This window comes from Vulpes lagopus, chromosome 12 (assembly GCF_018345385.1).
Source record: "Vulpes lagopus strain Blue_001 chromosome 12, ASM1834538v1, whole genome shotgun sequence".
Taxonomy (NCBI): domain Eukaryota; kingdom Metazoa; phylum Chordata; class Mammalia; order Carnivora; family Canidae; genus Vulpes; species Vulpes lagopus.
Genome location: NC_054835.1, coordinates 66,281,697 through 66,297,457, shown reverse-complemented (window position 1 = coordinate 66,297,457; position 15,761 = coordinate 66,281,697). Strand labels below are relative to the sequence as shown.

Sequence of the window (15,761 nt, the reverse complement as noted above, 5' to 3'; positions counted from 1 at the left end):
TATACAATAAAAATATACACATTGCCAAATACTGGCCACTGTGGCCAATGGGAGAAAACATTTATTAAAATAGATATGCCATTCAATTATTTAGCAAAGACTTTTTTTTTTTTAAAGATTTTATTTATTCATGAGAGACAGAGAGAAAGAGAGGCAGAGACACAGGCAGAGGGAGAAGCAGGCTCCATGTAGGGAGCCTGATGTAGGACTTGATTCCGGGACTCCAGGATTATGCCCTGGGCCAGTGGCAGACGCTAAACTGCTGAGCCCCCAGGAATCCCCTATTAAAAAGATTAAGAACAAAAATACTTGTCTACTCTCCTTTACTACAATAAGTTACATGATCCCAGTTACTTAGTGAGGTCTACACACATCAAGGAGAGTAACAGGTTACTGACATAATAAAAACTTAAAAATAATTCCTTGTTATTAAAGATGGCAAGGATGATGTAAATATGATTCTCTCATTAGAGTCAAAAGACCTTGCTACAAGAGTTATTAGTGATTATCTACGCCAACCTTTTCACTGTGCAGAGAAAAAAAAACTGTCACAATTACAGAGATCAACTGAGCAAACAAGAAAATCAGAACCTGAACCTACATCTCCTGATTCCCAGACTGGTATTCTTTACTGGGAAAGTGAAACACCTCTGGGAGTAGAAATTAAAATGTTATTTTCACCAGTTTATTTTCAACTAGACTTAGAATGTTTGTGAGGCTACTACCCTAGGCAGGTTTCATAATACATGATACCAAGGTCTATTAAATTTGTGAAGACTGACAAGTAATCACACAAAAAAATTAAAAAGACAAGGAAGCCTTTGATTTCTTCTTGCATTACTATACATGACTCGCTGTTATTTTCATAAGCACACAGTTATCATGAGATTAAACATATGAGGCAGAAGACACCCGCTGGGAATGGTCTTCACTATAGTTTTTCTTCCTTACATACAAAAAAGATTGGTAGATATGAATAAATAAGCTACCAGCAAATCCTGCAGCATTAACAGCATTTTCAAAATAGGCAAAAAGTGATAACAATGCAAATGCTCATGACTGAGAAATGGATAAACGAAATTTGGTATATCTATACACTGAATACTGTATCACAACAAAAAGGAACAAAGTACTAACATGTGCTGTAATAGGATGAACTTTTGGAAACACTATGCCAAACCAGGCACAAAGATCAATATTATAGGATTCCATTTACATGAAATGCCAGAAGCATAGCAAAACCAGAGACAGAAAGATTAGTAGTTGCCAGGGGGTGGAAGGAGTGGGAAATGGGTTATGGGAGTGATGAAAATCTCTAACGTCAAAAAAATTGCTCAGCTCTGTAAATATACTAAGGAACACTGACTTGTACACTTTAAAAGGATGATTTTTATAAGTAGGGAAGAAAAGCAAAGGTAAGAAATCTCAGAAAATAAGCAGTTATATTTTTTAAGCTTCCCAAAACAGAAGAAGGATCTCTACAGACACAAAATTAGAAGATCTTAAATCAAGTTCCCTTACCAAATGTTTAGAAAAACCAATTCCAAAGAAAAATGCGTAATAGAGAAGGAATGAGGCCAAATCCCACATGAAGTTACTATTAAGAAAGGAGAATAACATTTCTAATAATGGTAAAACCTTGCCAGAAATTATGTCCACTATGCGCACACATACAAAAGATAAAACTTTATAATATTTCAAATCCTAAAAACATTCAAGAAGATGATAAAAGTATGAAAGAACATCATAAATTAGAATGGGAAGCACCTCAAAAATGAGGTGATGGAACAGAGAAAAGAACTGGACCTAAATCATTCTAAAATGAAGTCTAAGATAGAAAGAACACCAGAGTTACCACACATAATAGATAATGCTTTAAGAGAAATAGAAAATGAAAAAATGAAATAGAAAATGAAACTTTTACAGAACAAAAAGAAATGAAGAAATACAAAAAAGGATTCAAGGGAAGGTAATTGATACAGAAGACAGGTAAGGAATATCCAACAATGGTGCAATAGGAGCCCCCACAAAAAAGAAAGTGAAAGCAAGAGAACAGAATACTAAAAACCATGATTCAAAAGAATTCGTCTGACATTTTAAATTATGTGCAACTCCACACTGAAAGAACACACTACATATCTGGGGAAATCAACTCAGAATGACCAACATTAAGATATATTCTCAGGGGATCCCTGGGTGGCTCAGTGGTTTGGCGCCTGCCTTCAGCCTAAGGCGTGGTCCTGGAGTCCAGGGATCGAGTCCCGCATTGGACTCCCTGCATGGAGCCTGCGTCTCTGCCCCTCTCTCTCTGTGTGTCTCTCATGAATAAATAAAATCTTTTTTTTTTTTTTTAAGATATATTCTTGTAAGTTATTGACCTTTAGAGGCACCTAAATGGCCCAGTTAGTTAAGTGGCTGACTCTTGATTTTGGCTTGGGCCATGATCTTGGGGTCCTGGAATTGTGCCCCACATTGGGCTCTGCACACAGCAGGAAGTCTGCTTCAGGATTCTCTACCCTCCTCCTACTTCCTCGCTCTCTAAAATCCAAGGGGCTCCTAGGTTAAGCATCTGCCTTTGGCTCAGGTCATGATCCTAGGGTCCTGAGACCGAATCTCATGTTGGGATCCCTGGTTAGCAGGGAGTTTGCTTCTCCTTCTCCCTCTGCCTTTCTCCCCCTGCTTGTGCTCTTTCTCTCAAATAAATAAATAAAGTCTTTAAAATAAATCTTAAAAAAAATAAATTATTAAACTTTAAAGAAAAGGAAAACATCCTTTGGACATCCAGATCAAAAACCAAATGAATGTAAGAGAAACAACTTTTTATTCCTGACAAAAATGGAGAAATATATTTAAGACACTCAAGGAAAGAAAATGTGAAGCAAAGATTTCATATCCAGCTAATGAATTTCAAAAATAAAAAGGTCAAACTGTCACCAATACACAAAAATTGGAGTGAATGGATATTGCTCCTATAACTCCTTTATATGAAATCTACTAGAGAATGAGCTTCAAACAAGAAAAATGGTGAAACAGTAATGTACAGACTGAAGGTAAGCATCAAATACATATTTAAGTGTAGAACTAAGACTAAATAAAAGAGTACAAATAACTCTTTGATAATGGATATGCAGTGTATCTACTAAAAAAAAAGGCAATCAGGGATCCCTGGGTGGCGCAGTGGTTTAGCGCCTGCCTTTGGCCCAGGGCCCGATCCTGGAGACCCGGGATCGAGTCCCACGTCGGGCTCCCGGTGCATGGAACCTGCTTCTTCCTCTGCCTGTGTCTCTGCCTCTCTCCCTCTCTCTCTCTGTGTGACTATCATAAATAAATAAAAATTAAAAAAATAAAAAAATAAAAGGCAATCAAATGCAAAAGTTTCTTTTTTTTTTTTTGAGATTTTATTTATGAGAGAGAGACAGAGAGCACGATGGAGAGCGCACAAATGGGGGAGGAGCAGAGGGAGAGAGAGAGAGAGAGAGAGAAGCAGACTCCCCCTCAAGGAGTCTGACACCCTGAGATCATGACCTGGGCTGAAGGCAGACGTTTAACCAACTGAGCCATCTAGATGCCCGGGCAAAAGGTTTTATAGACTTTTCAGTAATCACATTGTATGGTGTTATGCTAATGTTTTCCCCAGATTTTGTGTGTAATATGGGATAAAACAATTTTTTAAAAATTATTTATATATTCACGAGAGACAGAGAGAGAGAGAGAGAGGCAGAGACATTGACCTTGTTAAAATATTTCTCTCCATATTCTGAGATTGTAGAACTTTTTGACTTGTCCTTCCCATATATTCTAATGCATTTTTCTAAGAATTTAAGATTAATAAATTTAGGATTTCTAACTTATGAACCTGTTTATTTAAACTTTGTTATTTAAAAATATAACACAAATTCAGAAAACCACATAGTGCATAGAGAGTTTAATGAATTCTTATAAGACAACCCCCTTGTGACCACCATTTATATCAGGACACTATAACTTGCTACTTCAGAAACTACCTGTCTGCTTCCAAACACAATCCTCACTTGACCCACTCCCCCAGAGTATCCATTCATTTGAATTTTTATAGCAATCACTTCCTTATGATTTTATCATCCAGGTAATGGAACTGTAGATCTGCCTCTTTAATATATGTGTCGTTTTTTTTATTTTTATTTTTTTAATTAATTTTTATTGGTGTTCAATTTACCAACATACAGAAAAACACCCAGTGCTCATCCCATCAAGTGTCCACCTCAGTGCCCGTCACCCATTCCCCTCCAACACCCGCCCTCCTCCCCTTCCACCACCCCTAGTTCGTTTCCCCGAGTTAGGAGTCTTTATGTTCTGTCTCCCTTCCTGATATTTCCCAACATTTCTTTTCCCTTCCTTTATATTCCCTTTCACTATTATTTATATTCCCCAAATGAATGAGAACAATATATGTGTTTTTACATTTCTCTTGAACTCTAAATATAAGTCAAGTCTATTCAATTATCGTTCCAATAAAACCAGAAATGGCTAATAGGAATTTGTAGGTTTGGACCTGTACCCTCTCCTTTCAGGACCAACTCCGATCATTTTAACTGTATCGAAAAACACCATACAAGAGGTTGGCTTTGACCACAGCTATAATAGAAGAAAAAGTAAAGAGGGGCTAGACACAGAGGCAGGAAAAAAAGGGAAGGATATAATAATGAGTGTATCTTGTTTATGATATAGATTCAATAAATATTTGTTAATGAAAAGGGAAAACAAGAAATTTTAAATTTAGGATCCAAGGTAATGGCAAAATTCCTAGGTTCTCCATTTTCCAAGAGTGATATCATATAGCACTTTAACCTCCTATCAATATGGCCTTTTATAAATGTTTATCTCACTTTGAATATTCAAAATACAGTGAATATTCAACTACCATCCCTAGCTAACTTATCTTTAGTTGCCTCTTTCCTTCTAACATATGCTTCTACATTTTAATTTGTCCTGATCTATGCATTCATTTTTTTCTAAGTAGTCTTCAGTTTTTCCCTCTGACTTGGTGAGGTCTCTACTTTGTTTACCTCCACTTCAATGAGTTCCCAACAAACAGGAATGAATCTCTCTTTGTCACAGCAGTTTAAGCAATCATGCCTATGAAGCCTTAACAATACACAATGGATTTTTTTTTTCTTCAAAGAGAGGGATGGGCTGAAGAAACAATAAACCTTGTAAGAAGAAAATGCAAAGGGGAATGTGTCCAGCCTTGCTTGAGTTAGTGGCATGACTATGTTCATTCAATAAATGTTTATGGTGTGTCCCTTTGTGTGTCCCAGGCAACACAGTTCTTACTTCCCTTCTCATCTTCAAACTCCAGCTACTACTAAGTGCAATTAAAATCAAAGTGACCAGGGTCCCTGAGTAGCTCAGTTGGTTAAGCATGTGTCTCTTAATTTTGGCTCAGGTCACAATCTCAGGGTCAAAAGATCAAGCCCTACATCAGCCACCATGCTAAACATGGAGCCTATGTAAGATTCTCTCTCTCCCTCTCTCCTCCTCCCCGCCCAGTCTCGAATGTGCTGGCTCTCTCTCTCTCTAAAACATAGTGACCATATCTCCAATTGTCAAGGGAACCACCTTCTTCCTCTTTCCACGATTCTATCAGTCCTTAAAATAAGTACCTCAACTTTCTAGAAGACGTTAGAGGTTCATCCCCAGGATGGGACAATGGATTTTGCGGCAATTTGCTATCTAGTTCCATGTTTCTCTTGTCCAAATTTAAAGTGACAAAGGTACCTATTACCGCATGGTGTCTGAATCTCATCTGCCTCACATCCCAAACAAGATTAGAGAATTCCACAGTTCAGTGAAGACTCCTCTTTTTCAAAGTCTAGTTATGTGGGGAAATTAGAAAATCCATTTGGCCTTGGATCCAAGATGTATTCTCTGATTCAATTTTACCAGTAATTAACCTAATATTTTTATTTTTTTAAAGTAGGCTGTATGCCCAACATAGGGCTAGGACTCAAAACCCCAACATCAAGAATTACATGCTCCGGGAACCTTGGTGGCTCGGTTGGTTAAGCGTCTGCTGTAGGCTCAGGTCATGATACCAGGGTCCTAGGATTGAGCCCCACATCAGGCTTCCTGCTTAGTGGGGAGCCTGCTTCTCCCTTTCCCACATTTCTGCTCTTTCTCTCTCTCTCCCTGTCAAGTAAATAAATAAAACGCTTTTTAAAAAAAATTATGTGACTGAACCTGCCAAGTACCCCTAACCTAATATTTTAAATCCCGTGGTATATCTGTGTCCATTTTTCGATTGGTTCAGAACTTCTAGTAGTGTAAAATGATCATCTCCAAATCACACCAACAACCAAAAAAAATATGAGTCTGGATTAAGTTAACAGATTAAACAAAAAGAAACAAAACAACAAAACCTAATACAGAAACATACAAACTTCTTTCCCTTTACCATAAATCAACGAGGCAGCCAGAGGTACCAAGAATTATAAGATTGGTTTTTCTGCTATTTTATCATGGAGGGTGGGAGTTTGGTGGCTCAGATTAACAAAAATATGTAACCTCCACACAGGCAAACAAAACAAAGAAACCAAAACCCAAAACCAACCAGCCAGAAGTTAAGATCTTCTTAACCTAATAAATAGCAAAAAAAATTCTTAAGTAAAAATTTAAAATTAGGGCAGGCTGGGTGGCTTACGGTTTAGCGCCGACTTCAGCCCTGGGCGTGATCCTAGAGACCTGGGATTGGGTCCTACGTCAGGCTCCCTGCATGGAGCCTGCTTTTCCCTCTGCCTGTGTCTCTGTCTCTCTCTCTCATGAATAAATAAATAAAATCTTAAAAAAAATTAAAATTATTTAAACCTACCCGATCCTCCCCCAAAATTATGAAGCAGCTTATAGAGGCACACAACAAATAAGATTTATATGAACTTAAAATCCCATTTTTTTTTAAAACCCTGTTTTTATTATGGTACAGTAATCTCTCGTCCTGTTTTAGACACCACAATCCTTTGATGCTCCTGTTTTCACCTACCTCTCACCAAGTACTCAAAAATATCTGGACGTAAAAAAAAAAAAAGAAAAAAGAAAAAAAAAAAAAGGAAGCCCATGGTCCTCAAATAATTTCTATAAGGACCTTTTTCTATAGTGATTCCAAATAAGTCATCTTCTTTTCTATCAAAAGAACATACACCATCCAGTCTTATTTCTGACAGTGGCACCAAAAGACATTTGTATTGGAGGGCTATGATCAACTTCCAGTATTCAAAATGCAAATATTCACACATCCAACATTTCCATTTGACTATTCTCTTTCCTTCAGATTCCATTATCTAAAACTGTTTCCTTAAATCATATTTAATCCACCAAATCATTGCTAAAACATTTATACATTAACAAACTTCCTAAAATGTGTACTTCAGGACCTTTGGACCCATATTAACCAAATCTTTTTATTCAACAATCAAATCTCAAACCTTCTCTTTCCACATAATTGTCTTTTAATACTTTATCCCCCTCATATATCTTTGTTATTTATTGAGTTCTGAAACTGTCAAGAAATCTACATATCCTGGATAGGGAAAATATTTTTCCTCATTGTATTGGTTATATCCCATTTCCTCTGAGGCTTCTGTTCATCATTCTTATTACTGCTGGTCCTATCCAATTCTAAGGTCTTTTCCCCAATCTACTTCTTTCTAGCTGCCCATACATCCAAACTCTTCAAAATAATATGATGGCTTTGGTGTCCAACCTTCATATATGTCAAGTCTCAGTTCTTAAAAAAGCTACCACTCCCTTATTACATAGTTCAAACATTATCAGTTAACCACAACAACTTGTGATTTAACGTTTATCAACTTCTAATGAGAAAGCATTCCCCTTTCATCCTACTGTTAAGTAAATCTAAAACTCAAAAGTCAGAAGAAAAGAATTCACATATAAAGTGTCTGGCATTTGGTTCATTTTAAAGCACTTGTTATTTCATCTACATTAAAACAATGACCTTCAGTTTTAGGTTAAGAAAAATGATTAATTCTCTAATAGAAAATGTTACATTATCATTTATTCCTTTCAGAAGAGCAACCCAATACATACCTCTGCAGAAAATTAGTTTCTTCTGGGTTTATCCAAGTAACAGAGAATGAATCCACTTTATTAAAAAAAAAAAAAAAAAAAAAGACTAAAACATGCCCTACAGACATCAATGACTCAGTATGCCAAAAGGCATAAGATTTAATTGTTAGATTATTTCCTGAAATTTAAAATTTAGGAAGAGGCTGTAGTTACCTCTTTTTGTAGATGAAGTTTGAAGCAACTGTTTGGCTTTGAGGGAAGTACGAGGCAAATTTTTCAGCCTTTGCGAAGCTGTTGAAAAATAAGGAACTGTAATATTTGCCTGGAAGCACAAGATAAAGGCTATAGCTTCTGTAAACCTGAATATTTTAATACATACTTGAAAATTTATCAAGGAACAGAAACCGTACGTACGGTGAAAATATGTTAGAATCCCAGAAGCAGAGGAATCTGAAAGTGATGCTTAGTGCATTAAGTTGGAAAGGAAAAGGGATGGAAATCTTAGTGCAAAGTGCATACTTTCAGAAATAGTTTTTTAAAGATGAGAAAAATCTACAAATGTAAACCAATCAAAATATCAAAGAGAAAACAAACCACCAGCAAACATGCTACAGGATGCAAAGAATATAAAGCTAATTAAGTAAAAGTGATGAACACAAGCACACAATATAGAATAAAATAAAAGTAGTACTTGTTCAATGCAAAAAAGCAGACTTTGGCAAAGCAGTTATTGTTAGATGAACTGCCCTAACATAAAACCGTAATCTCCATACTCAAAAAGGAGAAGAAAACTCAGAACCAGGCAGGTCCTCAAGGAAATCGAAATCCAGTTGCTTTAATATACTCATCATCTTGCTATAGAATAAAACCAATTGGTACTTGAGACCTTGGGAAGTAACATATCTGGGCTGTGCAGATGTAACATATCTGGCCTGACAGGGTGTGTGTGTTCGGGGGGTGGTGCATAGTATGTGTTGGAGGAGTCAGAGCTTCTGCTTCTTAAAGTGATCAGTGAGGAATTCTAAGCTTTCTTTAAAACTCCTAACCTATTAACTGCAATGAAACTCTCAAAACTGAGCTGTAAGTTGTAGCTCAGAGCCATCCAGAGTTACAGCTCACTAGATCCATTGAACTGAAAACTCCCACACCTACCAGTACAGTTACCTATTTAAGAGGTTCTAAAACGTCACTTTACTGATTTGAAAGTTGGACTCTGTATACCTCTAGGATTTAAGAGAGAGAGAGAGAGAGAGAGAGAGAGAGAGAGAGAGATCCCACAACCATAATCCGGCCAGTATTTAAACAATCATTGAGTTGACAAAGGAATACTTGATAATATCATCAAAGAGAATTAAGGAGAATTTCTCTTTTGCTCTACTGCTTAACTCTATCAATGCTTTTAAAAAACTATTGTTTTCTCACTGCCTGATAGCAAATATTTTTAAAGAGTAATAAATGTTATTTGATTTCAAATTTTACAGTACTCCACACATTCCTTAGCTAAATAATACAGCAATTCAGCTTAAATATTGCCAGAAGACTACTAAAAACTTCTCCAAACCTGAAAAAAAATCAGTTTTATAATTACCTCATATCTATCCCACAGAAATATAGGATCCTATCATCACTGAATATTCTCTATTTGTATATTTATTCATATACATGCTTTCAACCATTCATAGTGTCACTCATTTACTGCTGCTTTATTTTCATTCTTTCAAATAGTTAATTATCTACTTTACTTCAGGTACTGTTTTAGGTACAAAGGATTCATTCTGTAGCCAACCAGATTGACAAAATTCCTACTTTCATGGAACATTCTGAAAGGAAAGGGGAAATAAAGTCAAATAGTCAGAAAGTCATAGCTGCTATGGAAAAAACCAAGTAGGGAAGGGAGAGAGGAAATGGGAGATTTAAGTTGCAATTATAAATAGAGTGATCAGGAGACTTCCCTGGGATGATATTTGTGCAAAGATCTGAAGGAAGAAAGGAAGTACATCATACAGATATCTGGGGAAAGCACTACAGACAAAAGGAAAAGCAATGGTGGAGGACTTGAGGTAAGAGTTTATCTGAAGATTATCTAGTTTATCTGAAGAACAGGAAGTGGAGTATGATTGGAATAGAATAAATGAGGGTAAAAAGTAACCATCTGTATGTACGCTGGCAATCCACAGTACCTATTAACCATTTTTTTTAGTGAGGGCTTAACATCAAATATCACCTATAATCTGTTTTGGAAAGGTCCTTCTTATATTAATAGCTATGCTAATGGACTTTCTCCCTCAAGTTTCATGGGTCACAATAATAGTATCTATAACAAGTGAAAACTATGCAATGGTACTCTGAAGAATGAGACTGCAAAAAGAATCAGGCAATATACTCTAAATTTGTCTGATACAACATATCTGATAAACCTGATGAAATGAGTGATTTTCATAAGATACCACATAGTTGTGTATTACCCAAATAAGAAAACTAAATTTTTATCTGAATTCTCTTAATCTGATCAGTCTTCTAAAAACAAAAATCATTTTTTAAATGATAAAGTGTAGTAAACTGAAAGTCTCCAAAGTACACTAATAAGAATTCAGTGTGTTAGCTGTTTAAAGATACTCATGGTTTCCCTGGTTTCTCTAATATTTACATAATTCCAAATTAGCAAGACCCTATCATGAAAAGTAAAGATGGTACAATAAAAATATTATTCTCTCATGCTACCATTATTTAGGTCAACGTCTTCCTCCACAAACCAATTCCAAAAGCCTCTGTATTTTTGTTAAACATATACCACCATTTCCCAAGTCATTTTAGCTCAAAGTTTTCTTACTTTAATTCTATTTTGTCATCCCTGCAGTTGCTTTACATTCCTATTGTCTCCTAAATACCTAATCCAGATCTGCATCACCATATTTTTGGATTAGAACAGTGTCCTTTTGGGTTTCCCTACATCCAATCCTTCCACTTTTCATATACATCAAGGGAGGAGGAGTAGAAGTGCTGTCCCCCTCCCCACTGCAGTGCAGACAGTGAGTGAGTGATCAGTCTGTAAGGAATTCAGAATAAAAAACCAGCTTGGTCTTTTTTAAAAATCATCATCAATGTTCCAGGATTAATAATCAATGTTGGTGATAAAATGTTCCTCCCTGAAGAAAATAGTTCGTTGGCCTAAGTTATAAACAACTGCTGCAGATACTGTTGCCTTTTCATAGCATACATGTAAGATTTAAATGAACAAATGTTAATACTTATCTTTTAATGTAAATTGCATTTCACATGAAAAATAATAAAGAGAATTCCCAATTATATGGTCTCCCCTAACATGGGTGGGTTCAGCTACGTGTTTCTTTCCAGAGTAAGTCCGTAGAGATGTGAAATCTAGCTCACTTAGCACAGTATGTGCGACAATAATATAGTCCTGTGGTACAATACCCTGTAAATATATTCCTATATTAACACAGCTTAAAAATAAACAGTGATGTTACAGTGATTATAAAGTCAATGAAACAGAATGTGAGTCACTTCAATTCTGTCAAACATGATTAAACATTTTCAACTCTGAAGACATTTAAAAATAGATTTGATTCCCAAAGGAACTGAGATATGGACAAGATGGCAATTTCTGAAATTTACTGTAAAATGGAATTTTATGAATTTCTGCCAAACTTATTATGTTGATTATTTCCCTTTGTACAGCAGTTGCTTTGTGGGGAATAAAAACTTCCTCAATTTAAAAACTGAAGACTACTCTACAGTCAATATGACTGAAGAGAAATTGATAAATCTGGCTATACCTTGTCTTGAGCTTCAATATACAAAATCAATTCTGAAGAATTATTGACAAATTGCTAGAAACTAAAGCTGTACTATTCATTACTATGACAGACTAATATGTAAAAAACATTTTCCTTTTTAAAATAAAAATGATTTAAAAATACTAACCTATCTTTTTTGTACTGTAATTATTTTTTACTGACAGTTACAAAATAAAGTTCAACAAAAGAATATTTTTCATTTCTCCAGCCATTATTATTAGAATTCATTCTATTTCATTACTATTGAATATAATTTTGTCATCTGGGGAGATGTTAAAAATAATCTCCAGATACCAAATATTAAGCAAGCATAAGCCACTATAAAAGAACATTAATCACTGCCAGGTAAAATGTCCCCTGTTCCCCCTAACCCTACAATGACATTTTGTTCTGAAACTTTTATTGCCTATAAATTCTCAGAGTCACCCTTCAGTCCTCTCCTCCTCTCCACTTCCCATCTTCTCAGTGTTACCAAGTCACGTATCTTTTACTTCATTTAAAAGAATTCATCCATATCCATCACCTCTTGCACCAGTGCCTTTGTTCAGATATTCATTTCTTCCATGACTATACAATAGACTTTTAAATGGTTTCTAGTCTTCAACTTTAACCCATTCTTCATATTGTTACCAGAATGGATTTCCTAAGAAGTAACCTTGACTAAGTCTACCATGGCTCTCTACACTTATAGGATAAAATTCAAATTCCTTAATATATTAAGAAAACTCCCAATCTGTGCCCTATGTATCTCTCTCATCCTCCATCACTGTACCCACTAACCTTCTGCTGCACCCTATACTCTAGTCATACAAAACCACTACAATCGGGGTGCTACTCTTAAGACTTCATTACCAATTCCACTGTTAGGTAAACCTGTCTGTCTTTTCTTCATGTGGTCTCATGAGCTCCTCCTGAGCCAGCAGAGGGATATCTTCATTCTTTCCTGAAAACCTCTTTACACTGCTGAGTTTAATGTTTCTCTTCTGTTCCCACAGAAGTTCCTACCAATCATTCCCTGCTATTGAAGGGCACGTGCTGTCTCATTTATATTTATAATCCCATTGCCTAGAACATAGCATATACCCAATAATATCTGCTGAATAATTAAGGACACTAGTGAGTGATCACTGGATAAAATCCAGAGATCTGAACTAAGCATTCAAGATCCTCCATAGTAGAGATCTAATCTAGTGGTTCTAAAACTTGAATATACTCCAGAATTAAGTGAGACACTTCTAAAAAATATATATTCTGGGTATCCATCTCAGATGTATTCACTCAGAATTTACAGAAGTACCAGAAAAACTACATTTATAAAATCTCTTTATAATTAGATAATCGACCCACCATAGACTGCTTGTTCTTAAAAAGAAATTTTACAAATATTACATTCGTTCTTAGATTAGCCCATTACACAGACTTATCATGATTTATTTCTTTTGAATTTATATCTCATAATTCTGTAAAATTCAAGTGTAATCTTTTAATGTTTGGTTCCAAGTGAAATCTGCATGAGAATTCCTTCCTCATGGGCCCCAGGGCAGTCTGGTCATGCCTTGGCTACTCCCTCTTCAGTGAGGGAGTCCAGAGTAGTCCAGAGTAGAAAACTGACCATATATCTTTTTTCTGGAGGAATACTCTGTATCCTAAGCAAAAAATATTCTTCCATTTGACTAAATGTAAGTACGTGGATAAATATTACACTGCATTACTCTTTTGTGGTAGTTCACAAATCACAAGTATTTATAGTTCAATAATGCTCCAACAGAGTCATCCAGGAATATTTTCCAAGATGCCTACTCATTTGTAGTTAGGTCAGCATGATGTAATCCAAATAATTATTGGGAGGGAATCAGGGGACTCAAAGAGGGGTGGGAAGCAGGGAGTAATTTGGTTTGGTTTTGCACTTTTCTAGTTATATGCCATTGCACATATAATACATATGGATCTCTGCTTCTCTATAAGAACTGGATTGTTGTGAGGTTCAAATGAGATAATATATGTGAAAGTAAACAATTAAAAATACTAACTAGAGTTTGAGTACTAATTTTTTTAAATCAGCAGTTGTCTTGGGTTTTTTTCCCTGTATTTCTGAACCAGTAATTCCTGTATCTTTCTAAAAACTAAAGTTCCCACTGAACCTCTACTCTAGTAGTCTTAGAAAGCAAGGCATTAGTCTTTTGAAAAACTGTTCCTGACAAGCATTCCTTCCTTTAAATGGAGAAACTGAGAAAATGACATATATCCATGACCTCTGCAATGCTCTGGTTTTCTTAAACTTTTTAAGTTACTCACATTTCAAATATAAAAGAAATTGGTAGTAGTTATAAAAATGAAAATATATTAGAACTCTCATAATATTTATACTTGAATATCAGCATCCACAATAATGCAGCCATAGCAAATAAGCATATAAAAACAGTGATTGGCATAGTACAAGGCAAAAGAAGTGGTCCCATAGGTGGAAATAACAGCAACCTTGCAAAGTTAGGTTCATGCAGACCAGCAGGTAAGAACCAAAGCTTTACCACTTAAGGGCTGGAAAAATAAAAACTTAAAGGAAAACAAAAATGCAACATCTATTATACTAACCGGTTTATACAAAAAACAAAAAATACCAATTCACGGATAAAATAAGACTTGCTATTATAATATTTAGAAATAATTCTATATTAAAGTAAAAAGGCTACTATGAAAACAATATATAATACACACACACACTCATAGTAATTAAAAGAACACTTACATAAATACATTTCTATGGATCAAAGATAAATGTAAAATTTTAAGTAAAACATAATACATTACAAAGTAAAATGTTAATTTTAAACAAAAGGCTTTAAAATATTTTTATAAAATAACTTTACTAAGTTTTAAACTTGATAATATTCTAGGTTTACTATTTTCCAAAAATATTTTTGTGACTAGTGTGATTTTACACTAAAATAAGTGTCTGCGGCATTTTAATTGTAAATCAGCTTCATTATAGCTATAAATATAAAATAAACAAATATATGTAACTGAAAAAAAAATATGGTACCTTACTTTCTCTTTTACTTAAACACTGTTCAAATACTGAAATACACTATGTAACTGCATACATATTTTCTATTTAAAGTAAATTAGTGATTAGAATCTCATTATTTTTCCCTATATATTTTCCTTATTTATCAATTTCTGGGGAAAAAGATAAAATAGTTTCTCCACAGAAAAAAATTCTAGGGAATCAGCAAGTAAATACAATGGTAATGCTACCATTAGAGAAGGCAAGTAGTTATCACAAAGTTTAAGATACAGTCAATATATTTTTCTACTAACATTTTTAATCTAGGTTCTCAACCTTTTCTATTTTCTTCTATTTTTGTGAAGATTTTTTTTTTTAATTTCCATATAGCTTTGAGGTGCTAGAATCGTTCAAATTAAGAACAGACATGGCAGCATAAGGGAACAAACCTGAGTAAAAAGTTGGTGCTGACAATTTATTGAATAAAGTAAAGAGAATATGGATTTAGCTACCTTTAACAAAGAGCAGGTAAGCTGTCTGAAGATATAATCATGTAAAGTTTTGAAAAATTCAGAACAATTCAAACTAAGCATAAAAGTACAAATACAAATGATGTTTTGGATTTTCTGGGCATAGGCTATAAAAGTATAGCTTATAATATGCATGATTTTTATTGCTTACTCTCCTTAATGAGATGAAATTTTCTTTCCTGTTGTATTAACATCGTGGATTGCTTTTTGTTTCAGGCAAATATACCAAGGGAGGAAAAAAACAGAAACACAATATCCTCAAGGGCCAAATTAACTTAATTTGCAGACTTAGAGGCACAGAAGTTATCATTCACCATTTCAACATAACGTAAGAGTTCAAATTGTAATTTTATT

The 15,761-nt window shown here is 34.9% G+C and overlaps 1 protein-coding gene across 2 annotated transcripts in view; it reads right to left on the bottom strand.

Annotated features, from left to right (window-relative positions):
• SLAIN2 (SLAIN motif family member 2) overlaps nucleotides 1-15,761 on the bottom strand; it is a 76,804-nt gene that overhangs the window by 21,073 nt on the left and 39,970 nt on the right. The window contains exon 7 of one of the 2 annotated variants that reach the window (XM_041725184.1): nucleotides 8,272-8,349. The exons of the other annotated variant lie outside the window; for it this stretch is intronic. Within the exon in view, the coding sequence (XP_041581118.1) occupies nucleotides 8,272-8,349 (78 nt within the window). The remainder of the gene's footprint in view (nucleotides 1-8,271; nucleotides 8,350-15,761) is intronic. 2 annotated transcript variants of the gene reach the window in all.